The following is a 21,094-nucleotide window of genomic DNA, read 5'->3' on the forward strand; positions in this document are numbered from 1 at the left end:
ATCAAGAACACAGCTGAATATGGAATGACATATCTTCTACTATATGTAGATGATATGTTAGTGGCAGGAAGCAGCAAACATGAAATAGAAAAGGTGAAGCAGGATCTGAAAGCTAAGTTTGAAATGAAGGATCTGGGACAGGCTAGGAGAATTTTGGGTATGGATATCTTAAGAAATAGAGAGGCTGGTACATTGTGGTTGTTCCAAGAGGATTACATAAGAAAGGTACTCAGAAAATTTCAGATGGCAGAATCCAGACAAGTGCAGGTTCCTTTGGGGCAACACTTCAAACTCAGTTCAGATCAAAGGCCAAAGACTGATGAAGATAAAAGGTACATGAGAAATATACCCTATTCTAATATTGTTGGAAGTATTATGTATTGCATGATATGTACTAGACCAGATCTATCTCATGCTATAAGTGTCACAAGTAGATACATGAGTGATCCAGGAAAAGGTCATTGGGAAGCTTTAAAGTGGATACTGAGGTATCTTAAAGGAGCATCATCTGTTGGTATTATGTTTAGGAAACATGATTATGTAAAAGAAGATATATTAGAGGGGTATGTGGATTCTGATTACGCAGCTAATGTGGATACAAGAAAGTCACAAACAGGTTATATTTTCACACTCTATGGATCAGCTATTAGCTGGAAATCTGTGCTCCAATCTGTAGTAGCTCTTTCAACTACAGAAGCTGAATATATGGCATTAACAGAGGCTGTGAAAGAAGCATTATGGTTAAAAGGGATACTATCTGAATTTGGACTTGAACAGAGGTGTGTGAAGATAAACTGTGACAGTCAAAGTGCTCTACACCTCACCAAGCATCAGGTGTTTCATGAAAGGAGCAAACATATTGATGTTAGGTACCACTTCATCAGAGATATTGTGAATAAGGGGAAGGTTAAAGTTGTTAAGGTTGGTACTGAGGATAATGCCTCAGATATGCTAACAAAAGCTTTAACTGTTGATAAGTTCAAGCATTGCTTGAATCTTGTAAGTGTGCTGCTTAGGCAGCAGTAAGTTCTTTAACATGTTGATAGCCCTGTAGTGGGGCAGATTGGAAGGAAGTTGAAGCTTTTATTACACAACCAAGGTGGAGAGTGTTGGGATGATTGTGTAATATACTGAAACTTGAAGGTCTTAAAGGATATTTTTCTTAAGGACCTATCAGCAATATTGTAATGAGTCTGTTAGTTGAATATGGAGCCGTTGGAGCAGACTTCAATCTCAGCCGTTGATGAGTTTCTTTCTGTTCAAGATAGGTCTTCATCAACAAAACAGAACAAGTGCAGCTGAATTTCAGTTAGAGAGTGATCATCTTCGTTTTCCTTCTTCATCTTATACTGAGTGGAAAAAGTAAAGTGGAGAGGTGTGTGTTTTCATAAGAGATTGAGATGTGTTCTGATCTGCTCGTGTGCTGTAACTTCACTCTTGATTCTTGGCAATAAAATCTTCGATTTACTTCCCGTGGATGTAGGATAAGAGATTATCCGAACCACGTAAATTCCCATTGTGTTGCTGTTGTATTTTTGATTCATATTGTTAGATAGAATTGATAGTTGTTGCATTGGTGTTGTGAGAATCCGATTGAGTGCAGTTGGTTATCTTTCAATCTACAGTGATCATGAATAATTTACGGCTTGATAACAAAAAGGGGAAGGAGAATATGTCATATGAAATCCCCGTCAATTGGGGCTGAGAAAAAATTATTGACATTGACATTGAATGATGGTTATTAAGAAGAGTATAATTAATGTAGTAAAAGTGTGTAAATGTGTGGGGTCATATTGTTTGTATTGTAAAATCATTACCAAATATAAAAATAGGACAAGATATTATGAATTTTGGATTCATTTTTGAATGATTGTTTTCAATGGAGTTGAATAGTAGATATGTTGGTTTTTCTTTGTAACATCAATAATTACTTTTAAATAAAAATCTATTCAGTTTAATTTATATGGATTCATATTTAGTTTGTGTAATTTAGTGCATATAAATGCTTTTGAAAAATAGAATGTGTCATATTGATTCGAAATGAGAATCGTATAATTCATGGCTTATATCGTTAAAATTCAGAAAATATATGGCTGTAATTCTATAGCCTCTAATTTAAGCCACAAGATTTTAGGTAATTATTTATGAGGGAAAACAAATTCAAGCAGTTTCTAATTAATTAAATTCAGAAATTTGTGTATAAAATTTATATAATTTGTAAGTAAAAGATGATGAACTTGTAATGTGTGTAAAATACATTTGGTTGTGAATTGTGAAAAAAATAAGAATAAATACACAACTAAGCTATCACGACTAGATTGGACAATGAAGCGTAACTCATGTTTGTAAGGCACTTCCTCTCTAATTAATAGGTCGGGTATTCGATTCACCACGAGGGGAAATGGGGAACTATTATTAATCATCTTTAAGAAAAAAACTAGATTGTGAAGTATCCTTATTCTTTCACAATTCCCAATGGTTTAATCAGATAATGAGGCATAGTGAATTTAAAATTAATTATGAAATTAAGAATAGTAACATCACAACCTCTTCCGATGTGAAGGAGAATAACCTCTGGTGAGTCAGATTTGTCACATTGATTCGTTGTGAAATTGCTAGTGTCTATCAATTATCATCATGTCTTCTTCAACCAACACTGACCTAAGCTTGTTCAAATCAAACACTAGCCTTTGTTGGCTTGCAGTGAGCTGCTATTGAAGCCCTACGGAATTTATTATTTTCTCTGCTTTTGTTGTGATTTTTGTTCTGACATTTTGTCGAACAGTTTATGTGCTTGTGCTGTTTCTTTCTTGTTACGCATCTGTTTTTCTTTTCCTTTTGGGACTTTCGTCGAGAACCTGGCAGGTGATAAACAGGCTGAAGTTTGGACGTCTAGCTTGCAAAACTAACATTAAAAATAAAAACAAGAAATCACCAGCATAAAAAATAACAAGAAGATGGGAGTGAATTTATTCGGAAATTAACGACCGAAATAACCATCATTAAAAAAAAATATCGTTAACGACATAAATAACCAAAATTATAATTAATTTTTATTAAAATGATATTTAACGACAGATTAAGACGAAAATGACTATATTCGATTCTATATGGTTAGTTGTCATTTTCTCTAATAAGAATGTTCAAGAACCAAACTTCAAATATTTAATTATGTAGCAGTCATTAGGGCTGACTAATTGGTTATCGGGTTTTGGATAATCCGTTAACCGAATCGAAATTCTTGGGTTTGGGTATTCAATAACCGAATTTTTGGTTATCGATTCGGTTTCGGGTATTACTTTTAGAAAAATTTCAGGTATCGGTTAACCCGATAACCGAAACGGGTTAACCGAAATAACTTAAAATTATTTAATATATATATTATATACATTTTAATTATTAATTCATTATTTTTTTTTATTTTTTTTAGAACGATTCTTAGCTAAAATAAAATTATGATATATTTAAAGTATAAGAATGAGCTTTAGTTTAGTGCATAAATTGCTTTATGTATTTTTTGGAGACCAGGGTTCAAATATTCTATCTAGCAAATTATTTGAATTTTATCTAGCAAATTATTTGAATTTTAATTTTTTTTAAATGGGTATTTCGGTTACCCAATAACCGCTTCTAAAACGGTTCGGGAACAGTTAGTGAAATATGACAATACCCGAACCGATAGATAGCCCTAGCAGCCATCATAGAAAGGCACATCGATTAAATCAACTTCAAAAACGTAACAAACACAATTACTACTCCAGCCCAAATGAGTGTACACCCACATGAAAAGCCCAAATTCATCATCAATCACGAAAGTTTGGCCACTCACGAAAGTGACCAATTATTAAAGCCGCTAATAGTGAGGTAGGTGTAACTTTACTTGAACGTAAGAATTTGCTTTATGCTTTCATGTCTTCTATAAATACTCCCAACTAATAGTTGTTGATCATTAACACTACTAAATATTTCATCTGTCTATGAATAAACTTTTTATTTTTTGTGTTTCGGACATCCACTAAAAAACTTCTTACTTATTTTTGAACTATAGAGTTCGAGGGTTTTTTAGAACAGTAACTTAGATTGATTTGGAAATTAGGACAATAACTTTCGGACTTGTAAAAATAGGACACTAATTTTTCTTAAGAGTAAAATAGGACACTAATTAATAAGTGTTGCATCCGCAGGACATTTTTCAGTCAATCGGCCGAGAAATGTCCTATTTTTACGACGCTTATTAATTAGTGTCCTATTTTTACTCTAAAAAAAATTAGTGTCCTATTTTTACAAATCCGAAAGTTTTTGTCCTAATTTTCAAATCAACATAAGTTATTGTCCTAAAAAATCCCCTGACTCTGAACTATATCCACCACTTATAAATATCTCATTTACTCTTATTTTTACTTTTTCGCCACTTTTAATATTAATTAAAATATTTTTTCACTATTCCAAATACATTCAATAACTTTTTTTTCACTCAAATACACTCAACAACTTTTGTTTTTTTAACTCGTGTCATTCTTTCCTAAAAATTCTTTCGTGCGACAGAAGTATTATTATAAATTACACAATGAGATCTTTGCTACTCATTTTTGTCTGCGCTCGTGTGATCAATTCTCAAGCCAGAACTTTAACAGGTAATAATCATCCCCCTAAACTCAAAATATGCATCAACTAATTATGGACCCCTTTTGTTTTCTAGTTTTCATTGCAAAACAAATTTCCTAAAAACACATGCACTCTTCGTATACAAAAAATAATTTCTTTTTGTCATTTTGAAATGTTCATAAAAATTAGTCTATTTTTATGTTTGGAAACTATCTATCATATGGTAAACTATATTCTCCACTTACAATACAATTAATTATCATTATAAACACTACTTTTAAGTGGTCCATTTCTCCACTCACAATACAATAACCATTTTTATTAAAACTTGTGTGGTTCCTTACTAGGATTATTGAGAGATTCGGTGTACTACACTTGATGTCCTACTTTCAGTTTTGTTTATATAATTTCTTATATATATTTTCTTCAATTTCAACTTTGTATGTTTTAATTTAATTTTATGATTATTAACTAGGGTTTATTGTATTTAATTATAATATATAATTAATTTAATATCACCTTTATTAGCTAATATTAGGTTGATAAATTCAAAGATATGGTATATATTTTTTTGTAATTTTAATTTTTGATCATTCTTAGAGAGTGAGACATAGTGACTAACATAAATATATGAGACACTGAATCTCAGCTAGGAAATTCAGGCATAACATATTAATTGTGAAGCAGAAAAATGCGACCAACTCAATGAGATCAGTCGGAAATTGCCGGCCGGAGTGGCGGACTACAGCCGCCCCAGGACTCCGCCGCCACCGGCTCCGAAACCGGGGAAACCAACCCTTATTGAGATGATCACCACCAGATAAGCGGAACATAACATGTTTTGGATAGTAAAAAATTGTGGGAGGGATGAGCATGAGCTTGCGCCGCCGAGCCCCAACGAAGCGCCGCCTACTCACCAAGTAACCGGCGTACGTCAGAAAATTATGGGAAGGAGGGCGGTGAGCTGCCACCGCCGACTCCCCACCACGCACCACCCGCTCATGACCAAGTGCCAGCTGGCGGCGGATCAGCGGCGTCGGGAAATTATGGGAAGGAGGGTGGGGGGCTGCCACCGCTGACTCCCCACCACGCGCCACCAACTCACCGAGTTAGTGGCGTCGGAGATGGGAAAAACATGGGCGTTGTTATCGCTCTCAGCCTAATTAGCAGAAATTAATTATATGTATATAGAGAGAGGAGCTATATAGCGTATGTTTGTTTAATGTTATGCTTTAATTAATCATAGTATGCTTTTGTTATGTAACATAAAAAGTTGTAGCCTCATGAGCTTGTTTCTGCAATAAAAAGGAATATATTTTTGTTAGGGCATCTTCAATTATTTGCGGTATTATACAACAACATTAACAATAAAATAGCACATAATTTCAATTTCATCTCTAGCGCTTAATTTATTATACAATAAAAAAAATTGAAAAAATATCCTTTTAATTCGTCTCTTCTTGATTAATTAATAGATAAAATTTATTTAAATTAACAATAATAATAATAATAATAATAATAATAATAATAATAATAATAATAATAATAATAATAATAATAATAATAATAATAATAATAATAATAATAATAAATTATAGCACAAGCTAGTACATTAACTCGACCCTTACGTTTATGTCTAAGAGGGTGTTTGGCGAGCTCTCCTCAAAACAGCTTATAAGTTGTTTAGGAGCTTATAAGCTCTTTCAAAGTGTTTGGCAAAATAAGCTTATAAACTACTTATAAGTTCCAAAAATAAGCTCCCCAAAAAATAAGTTCCTCTACCCCAACTTATTTTTTTATAATTTTATATGCAACAATCATTTTTTAAATATTTTTTAACTATAATTTATTATTTTCATCATAAATCATTCAAGTTTATTTCTCTTCGATCAAAAAATCTCTCTCTAGCTTATAAGTTCAATTATCAAAACACTTTGACAACTTATAAGCTCTTAAGAAACTACAACTTATAAGTTCTTGAAACATCTTATAAGTTGTGCAACTTATAAGCTCTTTAAAATAAGTTTAGCCAAACACCCTCTAATTGAGATAAGATTCTAAATGGTGCGTGACGGTTCGTTAACACATTTTACCTAATGAAAAATGTTAGGGCGTGTCGATCTACTCTAACATGCCAGATGAGATCCTTTGTCCCACAAGTGTGTATTATCGTGTTTAACTTTTAATTTCTCTGTTTTATAATTGTTTATATAAAATTTTTAAATATTATTATTTAATAAACTCTAATTAATATTTATCATTAAAAATTAATATTTTAAAAAATTATATATCCTAACTTTGAATTAATTAATCAAAATAATCCATTATTAATTTAAATAAATATAAAAATAATAATTATAAACTCTAACTGGATGATCAAATGACTGAAAATAATTTTCCATTATTATTCTATTTAATGTTTCAATTGAAATTTCTAAATATTTTGCGAAATTGCGAAACGTTGAACAAATCAATAATAATTGTGATGAACATGTTAATAATTTTGATGAACAAGAGTTCGAAGCTTGGAGTGAACATATTAAATAAAATATATCGCATTCATTAAAATTATATACTTGTTCACAAAAAAAAATTCAGCGAAATTGATAGCCATTAGATTACATAAAATAGATGGATGAGATCTAATTTCAATTATACAAATATTTAGAAATCTCAATTGAACCTCTCTCTCTCTCTCTCTCTCTCTCTCTCTATATATATATATATATATATATATATATATATATATAGGGGAAGGCTATAATATAAACACTTCTTAACATATAAAATACGAACTACGGCATGAATTTGTTGTGTAAATGTATGAATTGCGAAAAATATTTTTTTTGCTACTTATGAGATTAAAATTTGGAACCATTGTTAGGTCCGGATGGTCTCGAATAGGTGTATGGGGGGATACACCTATGGGCTATTTTTCTCCTCTTAAATAGAGGGATCTCAAGATAGAGATCAAAACGAAACTTTACAAGCAAACTAAGACAACTGTTAACAGAAAGGAGTTTTGACCAAACAGAGTTGACGACTGATACTGAAATACTCTTCAGTAAGGAGTTATCAGTTAAGTCACTGGAACTTAACTAATACACGTTAAGGCTTCAGTCGAGTTTGCTAAGACATAGATGTTACAAGTCTTCCTGACTATCAGAGGATAGATCAGTCAGACTGATAACATACGCAGCGGAAATAACTTTGTTTCGTAATAGCCTCGGTTGAGCACATTGTTAGACTTAGGTTTCTCTTTGCAGTTAATCAGAATTCAGTTTATCAGATGTAAGAACACAAGTAATAATGTAAAACTGAAAGCTCTAAATAACACATAGAATTTTACGTGGTTCGGAAAAACCTTCTTACATCCACGGTTGGTTGATCAGACCAACAACTTCACTCCGTAAGTGCTTAACTGATGCACTGCAAACCGAACTGTGTGCTTACCGGGTGCACACAACCGAACCTACTGAAGATACCAATCTTCAGTACCAACACTTCACTCGCGTTGAATTTCTCACTCCTAGCACGACCTTGCACTAGGATCTCACGGAGCCAGAGTACCTTCCTGAACTCCTTTTTCACTCAAACACTGGATTCAGTATCTCGAAGAGAGGTTTGAAATCCTGCCAACTAAACTTCAAAGAACAAGTTCTTTGGAGCTAGTTTGACCTAGGCTTCTGGGTGAACAGAGGTTTGCCTAAGGTCTAAGAGAATGTGTGTAATCAGCAGTGACTGATTTTTTGTTTTGGAATTCTCTTCTTCGATTCAAGCTTTGGGGAGGTTAACCTTTTGGCTGAGAAACTATTTTGGCAGAGTTCCAGCTTATGTTGTTGAATCGCTGAAGATTGAAGTGATCCTCGAGCGCTATTTATAGGAGAGGTCTTTAATAGATCCGTTGGCGGAGAACGTCTTCAAGATTTCTTCCGTTGGAGAGCTTTTCGAATTTGGGCTGAGGCTTCAATCTTCGAGGTTCCTTGTTTTGTGAGAACGGCTATGTTGAAGAGCAGGAGATGTGACGTCTCTGATAAAGTAGCCACCAAATAGGAATTACCTCTGCAGAGAGGGATGATCCTGAGATCTCTACATTTAATGCGGCTGTACTTTTTGGAGTACGTAGCTTCCTTTGAACGTTGGAGGTTCAGTCCGAGGAAGAATGTTTAACTGATACTTGACTTTAGTATCAGTCCGTTGAATCCACGTGGCACGCATTAAGTAATCAGTTCCGAACTGATTCTTCAACTGATACTTCAGTTGGTATTTTCAGTCTTCAGTCTTCAGAACAACAAACTAAACTAGAAAAGAACTCTAACACTTGAGTTCGAACAGTTCTAGTCTATTACAATTAAGACCTATGGATTTTGGTATCATCAAAACAAGGATTAGGATATTCCATTAAGTTTTCAACAACCATGAATTCATTCAACAAGGTGATGAATCAACCGTTCATTTTGATGATCTAAGGGTTGAAAATAGTTCATATTTTATATTTTAAAAGTTATTTTTATTTTAGCCCACCACCGACTATTAGCATGTGTGGATAAATGAATTAATCACTATTAACATATTTGGGCTACCAATTAAGGGATATTTGCCGTAAAATACACGAATTTTCAACAAATTTTGATTTTTCCCATGACTTTTAAAATTTGAAAAAAAAAATATATCACCATTCAATTTTTTCTAATTTTTCCTACGGGTATGAAATATCCCAAATAAAAGCTGATTTGAGGGCTTTTGACTTAAATTTTTTGATATCTAAGTGTGAGGGATAATAAAGGTGACATAATAAAGCCGATGTATCTGTTAATTGAAAATCTCTCACACTTAAATATCAAAAAAATTAAGTCAAAAGTCCTAAAATCAGCTTTTATTTGAGAGTATTTCATACCCGTGGGAAAAATTAGAAAAAATTGAAAGGTGATATTTTTTTTTCCAACTTTTAAAGGTAATGAAAAAAATCGGAATTTGTTGAAAGTTTGTGTATTTTACGGAAAATATCTCATCAATTAATTACTACTCCCTTCGTCTCTGAAAATTATTACTATATTGAGTCGTCCCTTAAAGTTATGACATTTTCTTATTTTAAAATGACCCCACAAACTTTCACTCTTACTATTTACAAAAAAGCGTCGGAATCAATCTCCACTCAAACACAATTATTATATATATTTTTTAAACTCGTGTCATTTCTTTTGAGTCTCAATTTTTAGGGACGAATGGAGTATATTTAATGCTCTAATTTTTTTTTTTTTTTGAATTAATGCTCTAATTATATACATGTATTCCAAATTTAAGATAGAATTAAATAGTGATTGATACGGACAGTGGCGGATCTAGGATTTTGAATTTGGGGGTGCGACAGATAATTACATAATCATACACTTTAAAATACAAAAGAGAAATATATAAATTAAATATCTAATTTATTCTTAGACTAGTCCTTGTTAGTTGAAAGCGATTTTCACATATCGTCATTAGAAACTTACACTTTAAAATACAAAAGAGAAATATATAAATTAAATATCTAATTTATTCTTAGACTAGTCCTTGTTAGTTGAAAGCGATTTTCACATATCGTCATTAGAAACTTGTAGAATTATATCTTTCGCAATGAAGGTGATCAAATAATCTTTTAAAACTAAATCTATCATTCTATTTCACAATTTATTTTTGACATTATTTAAAAAAAAATATATCATTGAAGGTTGAAGGTTAAGTTGTTGTCTATTTTGTTCATTTTCTTATTCATTTCGGTGATAGATTGTTTCTTTGGATTGGAATTTAGAACTTTTTTTAAGTTAGATTTATGTTTTGCATTGAACTTATAATTCTATTGGGGTACAAACACAAAATATAAAATAATTTATACTCCCTCCGTCCCACTGTAAGTGAGACTCTTTCTATTTTGGGTGTCCCACCATAAGTGAGACTCTTTCCCTTTTTGGTAAAAGTTTTACTCTTTAAACACCTTTTCACTTTTTCACCTACACACAAAATACACTTTTCTTAATTTCCGTGCCCAAAAAAAAGGTCTCACTTACCTTGGGACGGAGGGAGTAGTATATAACTATTAATACTACTTTTTTTTTTTTTTTTTATTGGTACAGCTGCACCCCTTGCACTTAGCTGGATCTGCCAGTGGATAGAGACATTCCTTAGGAGTTGTATCAGCTTTCATTTCAGCTTTCAATATAATACTCCATTATGCCTCCGTCCTAATATAATACTACTAATAAATACTACTTACTAAATATAGATAGATTTATGAATATGCAGCGCTTCTCATGATTTCTCGGGCCACTACTGTAGGTGTGCATTTAATTTACGTGTCGGTCCCTCCCTACATATTTAATTTATATCAATTCCTCTCGAGTTGGACCAGCTGCTTTTAATATAAGCAGCACGAAAAACATTTTTATATTTTATTATATATAAAATTGATATTAATTTGATTATTATATAAAATTTTTAAATATAATTAAAAATACTATAATTTAAAATAAATATATTTTAGTTTAATATAAAAATAATAAATAACAATTCATATTAATAATATGATATTGTAAAAAAAGAAAATTAAAAGATAATTGAAAAAAATAAATTTATTCAAAAAAAAAGAGGAGAGAGGAAAGAGATTTTTCTTAAGTTTTAATCTTTAAATAAATACTCCCTCCGTCCCGCTATTCAAGTCTCATTTTCCTTTTTGGGTTGTCCCACCGATAATGTCCCGTTTCCTAAAAAGGAAATAATAAGGGGATGCTTAACATTAAATGAGATCACTAATTATTCAACTAATAAACCCTTAATTAATTGATTTCCCCTCTATTCTCTATCTCTCTCTCTATCTCTCTTTCTCTCGTCTCTCTCTCTCTGCGCCTGAGATCTCCACCGCCGTCGTCTGCTCGTCGCCGGAGGAAGCCTTCTCCTCCACCTTCACCGCCCTAGCCGTCTTCTCCTCCACTTGCCTTTCCCCTGCTCGTCGTCGGAGGAAGTCGCCCCCGCCGGATCTGTCCTTCTCCCTTCGCCGGATCTGTCCTTCGCCCCCGCCGGATCTGTCAATGGAGGAAGTCGCCCTTCGCCTGCCGGATTTGTCCCTTGGCTGAGCGACAGCAATTCTCGTCGCCGCCCTTTTCCTCCCTCTGATCTCCTCCGCCTCTCACCTCTGATCTCCCCTAACCCTCTGCAAAACCATAACCCCTAATTTGGGTTGCAGATTTGGTTGGGGGAAATCGTTTGATTTCTAAGTTCGATTTGGGTGGGGTTGTGGTGATTTACCGGCGGTGGTGCTGTGGTGGTGCAGGCGGTGGTGTTGTGGTGGTGTTGTGGTGGTGCAGGCGGTGGTGCTGTGGTGGTGCTGTGGTGGTGCAGGCGGTGCTGTGGTGGTGCAGGCGGCGGTGCTGTGGCGGTGCAGGCGGTGCTGTGGTGGTGCAGGCGGTGCTGTGGTGGTGCAGGCGGTGGTTAATTAAACTAACATTAAGTTTTTTGAAGACACAATTTAACTCTTAATTTTAGTCTCCTTAATTTCCGTGCCGAAAAGAAACGAGACTTGAATAGCGGGACGGAGGGAGTATAATTTTTATATTTTAAATTCAATAATTACATAACATATATCAAATTAAAGCTCTTGCCATGATCTTTAATTTGATATGCATATCAAATATTTTATAATTAGTCGAATTTCACAATTTTAAAAATAAAATAAAATAGAAAAATAAGAAATTAAAGAAAAAGAAAAAAAGAAGATGTATAGCTTATAAATAAACCTTCAATTTTATTCTAACTACAAAATTAGCACTCAATTTTGAAATTGATTTGAAATTAATTTGAAATTGAAAACTCCCTTTTTAATATAGTATAGATACTACTCCATCCGTTCCGGTCTAATAATCTTATTCCTTTTTAATACAGAGATTAAAAAATTTATATTTTGGGAGAAAAATAGTGTGATTTATTTTATTTTAACCATTTAACTATAGTTCTAAAATGAAAATAAAACTATTTTAATAGGACGTTTCAAAAAGAAAAAAAAATAAGACTATTAGAATGGATCAGAAAAGTACTATTCCCTCCGTCCCACTGTATCTGAGACTCTTTCTATTTTGAGCGTCCCACTGTAAGTGAGACTCTTTCTTTTTTGGATAATTTTTTTCCCTTTTAAACACCTTTTCACTTTTTCACCTACATACAAAATACACCTTTCTTAATTCTCGTGCCAAAAAAAAAAAGATTTCACTTACAGTGGGACGGAGAGAGTACATAGTATAGATATATATATATATATATATATATATTTTTTTTTTTTTTTTGAAAACGTAGTATATATTATTTTTGAATATACAGCTAGCAGCGCTTCTCATGATCTGTCTCGCCATTATAGGTGTGCATTTAATTTACGTGTCCCTCCCTATACTCATTACCTATATGGTATAAAAGTAATAACTTAGTAATAAATTTTCTGACATCAATGACGACAGAGGATTCAACTTGTAATGAAAAAGTAGATGAATAAGATTTCTATGATTCTAATCTATACTCCCTCCGTTTTTTTTTAAGTGTCCTATTGAGCTAAATTTATTGTTCCTTTTTAAGTGTCCTATTTCAAAATTTGAGAATAAAAAATGACAAACTTCCTACTTTACCCTTTTTCTTTAATATCTTCCAAATTCTTCATGCTTCGTAATAATTAGATACATGTATCTAAAAGAATGGATTAGTTCATGTATTTTAGGAAAACATATTCGAAATCTTCCAAATTCTTTTAGATGCTAAAATGTTTGTAAATAAGTGATCAAGAACAAGTATAAAAAATTAAAATGTACCTAATGCATTGTTGAACCCATTTAGATGCTCATGATCAACATCTGTTGTAGCGTCAGAGTTGAGATCAAAACTATGGTGGTTACCAGTTCTTATTGGTGAATTTGGGTTCATTTTGCTCATAATTTTTTAAATCGTGAGAAAGTTTATATTATTGATTGAGTACTCTCTATTTTATATCATCATAAAAAATTTGAATTCAAACAAATTTTTTGATTTTGGCGGTGGACGAAATATTAGCGGCATTTGATTTTTTTTTCAACTTTCTGTAGATTTTGCATACGTAAACTTCCTTAGAAATTTTAGTGGAATTTCTACAGTTTGTATTTTAACAAAATCTAAAAGGTCAGCAGCTCATTAGTTAGTTAGTCAAATGCTCACAAAAAAACTTTGAAGAATAAATTTATTACACTTTGAAAATAATAAATAGGGGCACAAAGGTAATACTCTCACTTCCTTAATATATGTGCTTTTTTTCCATGGGACACTTAAAAAAAAAACAGAGGGAGTATATAATAGTAGGATTTTTTTTTTCTCTTCTCAAATTTTCCTACTAAATTTTCAATCTCTTCTTTTTCTATTTTAATTATTTTCAAAATATCGTTAACTTGGATTCATAAAATAAGGAGTATTGAATATGAATGTTAAATTTTGAAATGTAAAAAAAATCTTTAATTCAATTTGAAAATTGAAAAATTAAACTTTAAAACGAATAAATTATGATTTAATATGTTAGAAATAATTTTTATTCTCTCTCATTTATCTCTAATGTTAAACATCATACTCTTTATATATTTTGTTTTCATTTTTTGATGAAAAAAAATTAAGTAGATGTCATTTTTTTGTTCAAAAAAATTTACATGATTGTTTAATTAAAAAAACATTGAATTATAGTAGTTTTTAATGCAATTAAGGAGAATTATTTTTATGAATTTGTAAATAAAAAATTCGTTGTATATCTAAAAATTAGAATTTAAAATATTATATAGATTTATTTAATTATGTGTACGAATTATTTATTTATATAAATATAATTTTTTGAAGGCATTTATATAAATATATTTGTTGTTAAATTTTTCTTTTTATATTATTCGAATTTTTCTTGATTTTTAATTAGTTTTGGGCTATTTAAATGTGAAATTTTAAGAATAATATAGTTTGAATTTTTAACAGCTGGGAATTGTTTTATTAAATGACGACTATTAATTTCATTATCTTGATGGTTTAATGTTATTTGTTCAAAATGTAATTGACTTAAATATACAATCTACAAATTTAATTATTGTTATACATATTTAATTAATATTATACAGTACTTATTAAATTTAATATTATATTCTTTAAGTTAATAATATTGTTATTATACACTATTTTAAATCAAATACTAATATTTAAATAAACATGATTTTACTTGTTACCAATTAATCTAACTCATAAATAATGACCTTAAGATATTTTTACATAATTTAAAAATGTAAAAATAATAAATCTAGCGTAGCTTGTGCATCACACGGGAGGGCTCATTTTATATATGAGGTAATTTTGGGTGCAAAATGTTGCACAATGCAACATAATAATGTAAAAGGTCCGGATCGGAGTTTCATACTGCGGATCAATCATGTTGCATGGTTGCAACATGTTGCACTCAAGTTTTTATCTTTATATATTTATAAGCTGAGTTGTACGTTGAAGCATAAAGTTTATTCTTACGAATAATATAACTAGGGATGATAATGAATATTGGATCTGGCCCAAATTTGTGGATCGGATTCATTTTTCAGGGTCTGAATCTCAAAATTTTGGACCCGATTGATCTGAACTGGATTCTGAATCTCAATATATAAAGCGGATGTAGATCTGAATCTTGAATTTTTAGATCCGGATCCACCCCAAATCCAACCCGTGAACTTGTTTTTTAATATATATTATTTATATTTTATATTTACTTTTTTGATAATATAAAACATAAATATAAATATTAAAAATTAATACACAATACTAATATTTTACACAATATAAATATTAAATATAAATATATAAAATATAAATAAATATTACTCCCTCCGTCCACTAATTCAAGACCTAAGAGGCAAAACACAGATTTTAAAAAGAAAATGTATTTTTATTAGTTGGGTGGAGAAAGAGACCCACAAAGTGTATTATTTATTAGTTAAGTGGAGAAAAAATGTATGGGACCCTCCAATTAAAATATAAATAAAAAATTACTAAAAATAGATAGGTCTTGAGGTGGTGGACGGACAAAAAAAAAGTATGTATTGAATTAGTGGACGAAGAGATTAAATAGGATTATATATAAAAAAGAAAAGAGGAAAAAACAGGAGAACCTAAACCCTTGAAAGCACAGGGAAGCAGACTAAGGGCCGAGCCTCGTTAAAACCTCGGAGTGAGGAAAAAGAGTACTCGTCTAAAAAGCAAAAGTGTTAGAAGCGGAGAAGGGAAAATCTCAGAAACTCCGGCCGAACCATCGCTCCTAGATAAACCCGGCTTCCCAACACAGAAAAAGAACAAGAAAAAAACCCAGACACAAAGAGAGAGAAACCCAAAACGGAAAAAACCAAAGGCTGTCATAGAAAGAACCCCGGCCGGTAAGGACCCGTCACCGAGGCTCTCCTCCAGCCCACGAAAAACAAAGAAACACGCCACCACCTCAAAGACGACAGCCAGCTGCCATCGCAAAACAGCCCACAAGACCCGACATCCCAGACCCCAACGCCGAGCAGCAGAACCACCAAAACCCAACCCAGCAACAAACCAACCCCAACCCACACAGCCATCAAACACGAATACGAACAAAACTGTGAGTGGCCATATCCAAGGCAACCGCCTTCTTAACTTCCTCAATCGCATAAGGCCACCAACCTTCCGACCTTTCAGGGTTAGCCATAACGTCAGCAGCCGCATTACCTTCCCGGTAAATATGGGAGACCATAATCTGCATATCCGAAAGAAGAGAAAGCGTACGATTCCAAGCCGCCACAAACCTCCAAGGAACATCCCGGGAACGAGAGCTTAACAGATTCACCACATACGTCGAGTCCGCCTCAATCCAAAGCCACGTCCAGCCCCGAGCATGAGCAATCGCAATCGCAGTAATAACAGCATGGAATTCAGCCTCAAACGCAAACCCACGACCACATTTCATGTGAAAGCAACCTCGGACCCAACCAAACTTATCCCGAAAAACCGCACCAGCAGCCAGAAAACCCGGCGAACCCGAAGCCGAACCATCAGTATTGACCTTGATCCACTGGCCAGCAGGAGGCCACCAATACACCTCAATCATTAACGGAGGCGGAGACGCACGAGAAACAACACCAAGACTACGGGTAGTCAAATAATCCTTCCAAGAATGAGAGACAGAACCGATTTTAAACGAAGACGCATCGAGCTCCTTAAACGCCACTTTAACAAAGCTCATCACAGCCCGAGGGTCAAAGCAAACGTCATCGAAGACGACCCGATTCCTCCCTTCCCAGATACGCCAAAGAAGCGAGAGAACACCCAACTTCCATAAAGAATTCACCTGAGAGCTAAATTTAGCGTTCCAAGCCGAGACCAGGAAGCTATGAATATCGGGGCAAAGCCCAAAATCGCCCTGATGAAACCAGCCCAAAAAATCCGACCAGATCGGACGCACCACCGGACACTCCCAAAACAGATGGGATATAGTCTCCTCCGCCGCACCACAAATAGAACACCGATTGGGCCCCAAGGTACCCTGACGAATGAGGACATCCATAGTCGGCAAACGGTTCTGAATAATACGCCAACAAACGATCGAACGCCTCACAGGAATATAATTCTCCCAAATCCAGTCTCCCCAATGGACTTTGGGGAAGCTATGGCAAGCACTCGAAAAGGCAAGAGCCGCCGTAACATCACCCCTAACAGAATGCTTCCAAAACCTCGAGTCCTCACTGTCCCCAATAGGCAACAAAAGAATATCGCAGACCGTGTCAGGAAACTGCACAACAAAATCCTCAGAAAAATGCCAAACTCCCTCAAAATAATAATCCGACACCGAATGATGGAGAAACTCATGCATGAAAAACGGAATCTGAAGCTTATCAATCAACTTATAACCGAGCCAATCATCAAGCCAGAAATAAGTAGAAGAACCATCCCCAATGAAGGAATAAGAATTCTCCACCAGCTCACTCACATTCTCACGAATACTAGTCCACACCGGCGAAGAGGCCAGAGAAGACTTCGCATGACCAAAACAATTCAAATACCTCGTGCGAAGAATAGAGTGAGCAAAGTCAGTCCCTTTAATACACTTCCAAGCCAGCTTCATCATAAAACTCTTGTTCATGAGACCAAAATCTCGAAACCCCAAACCACCTTCCTGATGAATAGCGCAAACACGAGCCCAGCCAACCGGGCAGGAAGGCCGCTGGTCGATCCTGCCAGTCCATAAGAAATTCCTGCACATTTTATCTAAGCTGTGGAGCAGAGATTTAGGCCATCGATAAACCATCATTGAATGAGTGACAGAACTCTGAATAACCGAACGTATCAAACAAAGTCTTCCAGCGATAGAAAGCTGCAGCCCTTTCCAGCGAGAGAACTTCTGGACAATTCTGTCATAAATGCTGGCAAAAAAAGAAGCACGAGAGCGACCCGTAAAGATAGGGACACCAAGGTAAGTAACAGGAAGGCATCCCACAGCAAACCCCAACTCCCGGTTGATATTACATCGCATGACAGCGGCAACCCCCGAGCCAAAGAAAACATGGGACTTCTCGACGCTGCAAACTTGACCAGACAAACGCCCATAATAATCAAGAATCTCCTTAATTTTACGCGCATTCTTCAGAGAAGCTTTACAGAAAATAAGGATATCATCCGCATAAAGTAAGTGAGTAGGAAAGTTCCTCGCCCTGCTGAAACTCATAGGCTGAAGATGACGAGAATTCACACAATTGATGAAGAGATGACTGAGAACATCTTCCGCAATGCCGAACAGAATGGGAGATAAGGGGTCCCCTTGTCTGACTCCCCGAGAGCAAGCAAAGTAACCGCTAAGATTCCCATTATACAAAATAGAAATTCTAGCAGAGCTCAAGATAATAGAGATCCATCTGATAAAAGTTTCATGGAAGTTATTCGCACGAAGAACCTGCAAAATAAACTCCCAACCCATCGTATCAAAAGCTTTGCGAATGTCAACCTTGCAGGCAATGTTCGAACCACGACCCGATCTATTCATACAATTAAAACCCTCAGAACCCAGCACAATACAATCATGAATCGATCTGCCTTTGATGAACCCGAACTGGTTCTGAGAGACCCCCTCTGCCGCCACCAAACTCAGACGAGTCGCCAAAATCTTAGAAATAATTTTGAAAAAGAAATTGGACAATATAATGGGTCGAAGATCAGCCACAGTCTCCACAGCTTCTTTTTTAGGAATCAAAATCAAAGTACTCGCATTACAACCAGCCGGAAGATAAGAATGCATAAAAAAGCGCGAACCGCCGCAATGATATCCGCTTTAACCGTCGACCAGCAACTCTGAAAGAACCGACCAGAAAACCCGTCCGGACCCGGAGAACTATTAGCATCCATACTAAACACCGAAGCAGAAATCTCATCTTCAAGGGGGATACTCGTGAGCTGATTGTTCTGCGACTCAGAAACCCAAGGGTCAATATTAGCTTCCAACTCAGCAAGATCCACCGAGTTCAGTCTATCCTCAGTAAACAGAGACGAGAAAAAATCCGTAACATGCGCCTCGATAACCGCCGGATCATGCACAACCACCCCATCAATTTTCAAGTGCCCAATCGAAAACCCTCGATTGCGGAACTTGATCATATTATGAAAGAAAGTCGTATTCCTGTCCCCATCAACAAGCCAATTCATACGACTCTTCTGCTGAAGCAAACTATTCTTTCTAGAGAGAAGCACATTAATCTTAGCCTGAGCCGACACCTCCTCGTCAAACAAGTCATCTGTATAACCCGACTCAGCAATATGCGCTTGGATATCCAAAAGATTGTGCTGATTCTCCTGAATAGCAGTGTCGACGTTACCAAAAACCATCTTATTCCAAGACTGAATCACCCCCCGAAGACGGCGCAATTTAAACATAACACGGAAAATAGGGCAGTTCACGTCCACCTGATAATTCCACGACGTAGCCACCATATTTTGAAAATCAGGGTGGAGAACCCACATATTAAGAAACTTGAAGCGACGCTTACCCGTAGGCGTGGCGAACTTACATTGCAGCACCAACGGAGAGTGATCAGAAGAAATCCGAGGAAGAGCATGGGAGTTAATGGAATCCCACATATCCGCAAACCCTTCAGAAATCAATGCCCTGTCAAGCACGGATTCCACATGTCTAGGCAAAAAAACGACGTCCCGACCAAGTGAAGCGCAAACCCGAAGTAGTGGGCTCACCAAAACCAGAAGCTTCAATGAAATCCCTAAAATCCTGACAAGCACGCCTGGACGGACGAACCAAGCTGATTCTCTCATTAGCTCCTTTCACCGCGTTAAAATCCCCAATAAACACAGTATTCATGCTAATAACCGAGAGTAAATCATTCCACAAGGTACGGCGCTCACCAACATCATTCGAGCCATGAATGATGGCCACACGAAAACTACGAGTCTGCCAATAACAATCCACCACCACAGCTTGAGAAGAGGAGAAGACAACGCTAGTCTGGACCGAAGGGTGAGTCAGAAACCAAATATTAGAACGACGAGGCAGCCTGCAATTCTGGTGACAAGGAACCATATTCAGAGACAACCAAAAATTCTGCTGGATTTTTTGAAATTTAGATTTCGGCTCAATAATACCCAGCACAATAGGAGCAAAAGAATGACAATACTCCTTCATCAACCGCTTAGACTCGTCCGTGAGGCCCCGGACGTTCCAAACGAGCATATTCATCAAGAATTGAAAGAGTGCGTGGACTGGTTCTCAGCCAGCTCCACTTCGTCCGCCCAACTTTTATTAGCAACAGAATCCATCACCCGCAGGCTCTCACGATTACTGCGATCCACCACATAAGAGGTCGGTTTATGCCCCGATTCCGCCGACTTCCTAAGTCGCTGTTTGATATTTTCTTCTTGTTGCTGCAGAGAAAGGTTATGTTTGCGCGCCACCTGGACCTGCTCGTGCTTCGGAGGTCTCCCACGACCCCGTTTCCCCACGGTTTCAGTACTAGTCTGCCCCAAGGATTTTTGCAAACGCTCAACTTTTATTTGATTCTCCAAGGCCACCCTCTTTTTAGCAGTAACCTCCTCAGTTGTAGGCTCACTCATCTGCACTCCCTCGGAATCCAGAATCCTATGCTCAACAGCGAAATCCTGTTGTCCCTCCGGGTGAGCCATCTGAGTCTGCACCGAACTCATACCTCCCGGAGAGCCATGTCCAACCATCGAATTCATCTGCCCCGAATCAGCTTTCAGCCTGCCATCAAACACTTGGTGTGCGTGTTCAGTATGCAAGTCCAAGCTCTGGACCCGCTCATTCTGCAGCAAGGGCTCGGAATGAAGAGCACCAATTTGTCGCTGCTCAGCCGAGGAAGAGCGCAGCATGCTCGAATCGCCTGTCTGTCGCTGGTCTGCCGAGGATGGGCGAAGTATGCTCAAGTCCGAATCCACCGGACTTTCCCCAAAC

At 35.6% G+C, this 21,094-nt stretch overlaps 1 protein-coding gene and 1 long non-coding RNA gene across 2 annotated transcripts; one reads left to right on the forward strand and one right to left on the reverse strand.

Annotated features, from left to right (window-relative positions):
• The first annotated feature begins 4,359 nt into the window (after positions 1–4,359).
• LOC130988037 (uncharacterized) lies at positions 4,360–5,941 on the forward strand. The gene is made up of 2 exons (XR_009089955.1): positions 4,360–4,634; positions 5,268–5,941. It is a non-coding gene; the product is annotated as an uncharacterized LOC130988037 (long non-coding RNA).
• Positions 5,942–16,225: 10,284 nt separating this feature from the next.
• LOC130990060 (uncharacterized) lies at positions 16,226–20,206 on the reverse strand. The gene is made up of 3 exons (XM_057914258.1): positions 19,864–20,206; positions 18,931–19,763; positions 16,226–18,784 (listed from the first exon to the last, which is right to left on the reverse strand). The coding sequence occupies exons 1-3, from the start codon at positions 20,204–20,206 to the stop codon at positions 16,226–16,228; spliced, it is 3,735 nt and encodes a 1,244-aa protein (XP_057770241.1).
• Positions 20,207–21,094: the final 888 nt, after the last annotated feature.

This window comes from Salvia miltiorrhiza, chromosome 6, assembly GCF_028751815.1.
Source record: "Salvia miltiorrhiza cultivar Shanhuang (shh) chromosome 6, IMPLAD_Smil_shh, whole genome shotgun sequence".
Classification (NCBI taxonomy): domain Eukaryota; kingdom Viridiplantae; phylum Streptophyta; class Magnoliopsida; order Lamiales; family Lamiaceae; genus Salvia; species Salvia miltiorrhiza.

Coding starts and splice junctions, on each gene's coding strand:
- LOC130990060 (XM_057914258.1), bottom strand. CDS start 20,206: ATGGTTCCTTGTCACCAGAATTGCAGGCTGCCTCGTCGTTCTAATATT. Junction 19,764..19,863: donor CATTGAAGCTTCTGGTTTTG/GTGAGCCCACTA, acceptor TGATTTCTGAAG/GGTTTGCGGATATGTGGGAT. Junction 18,785..18,930: donor AAGCGGATATCATTGCGGCG/GTTCGCGCTTTT, acceptor ATTATTTCTAAG/ATTTTGGCGACTCGTCTGAG.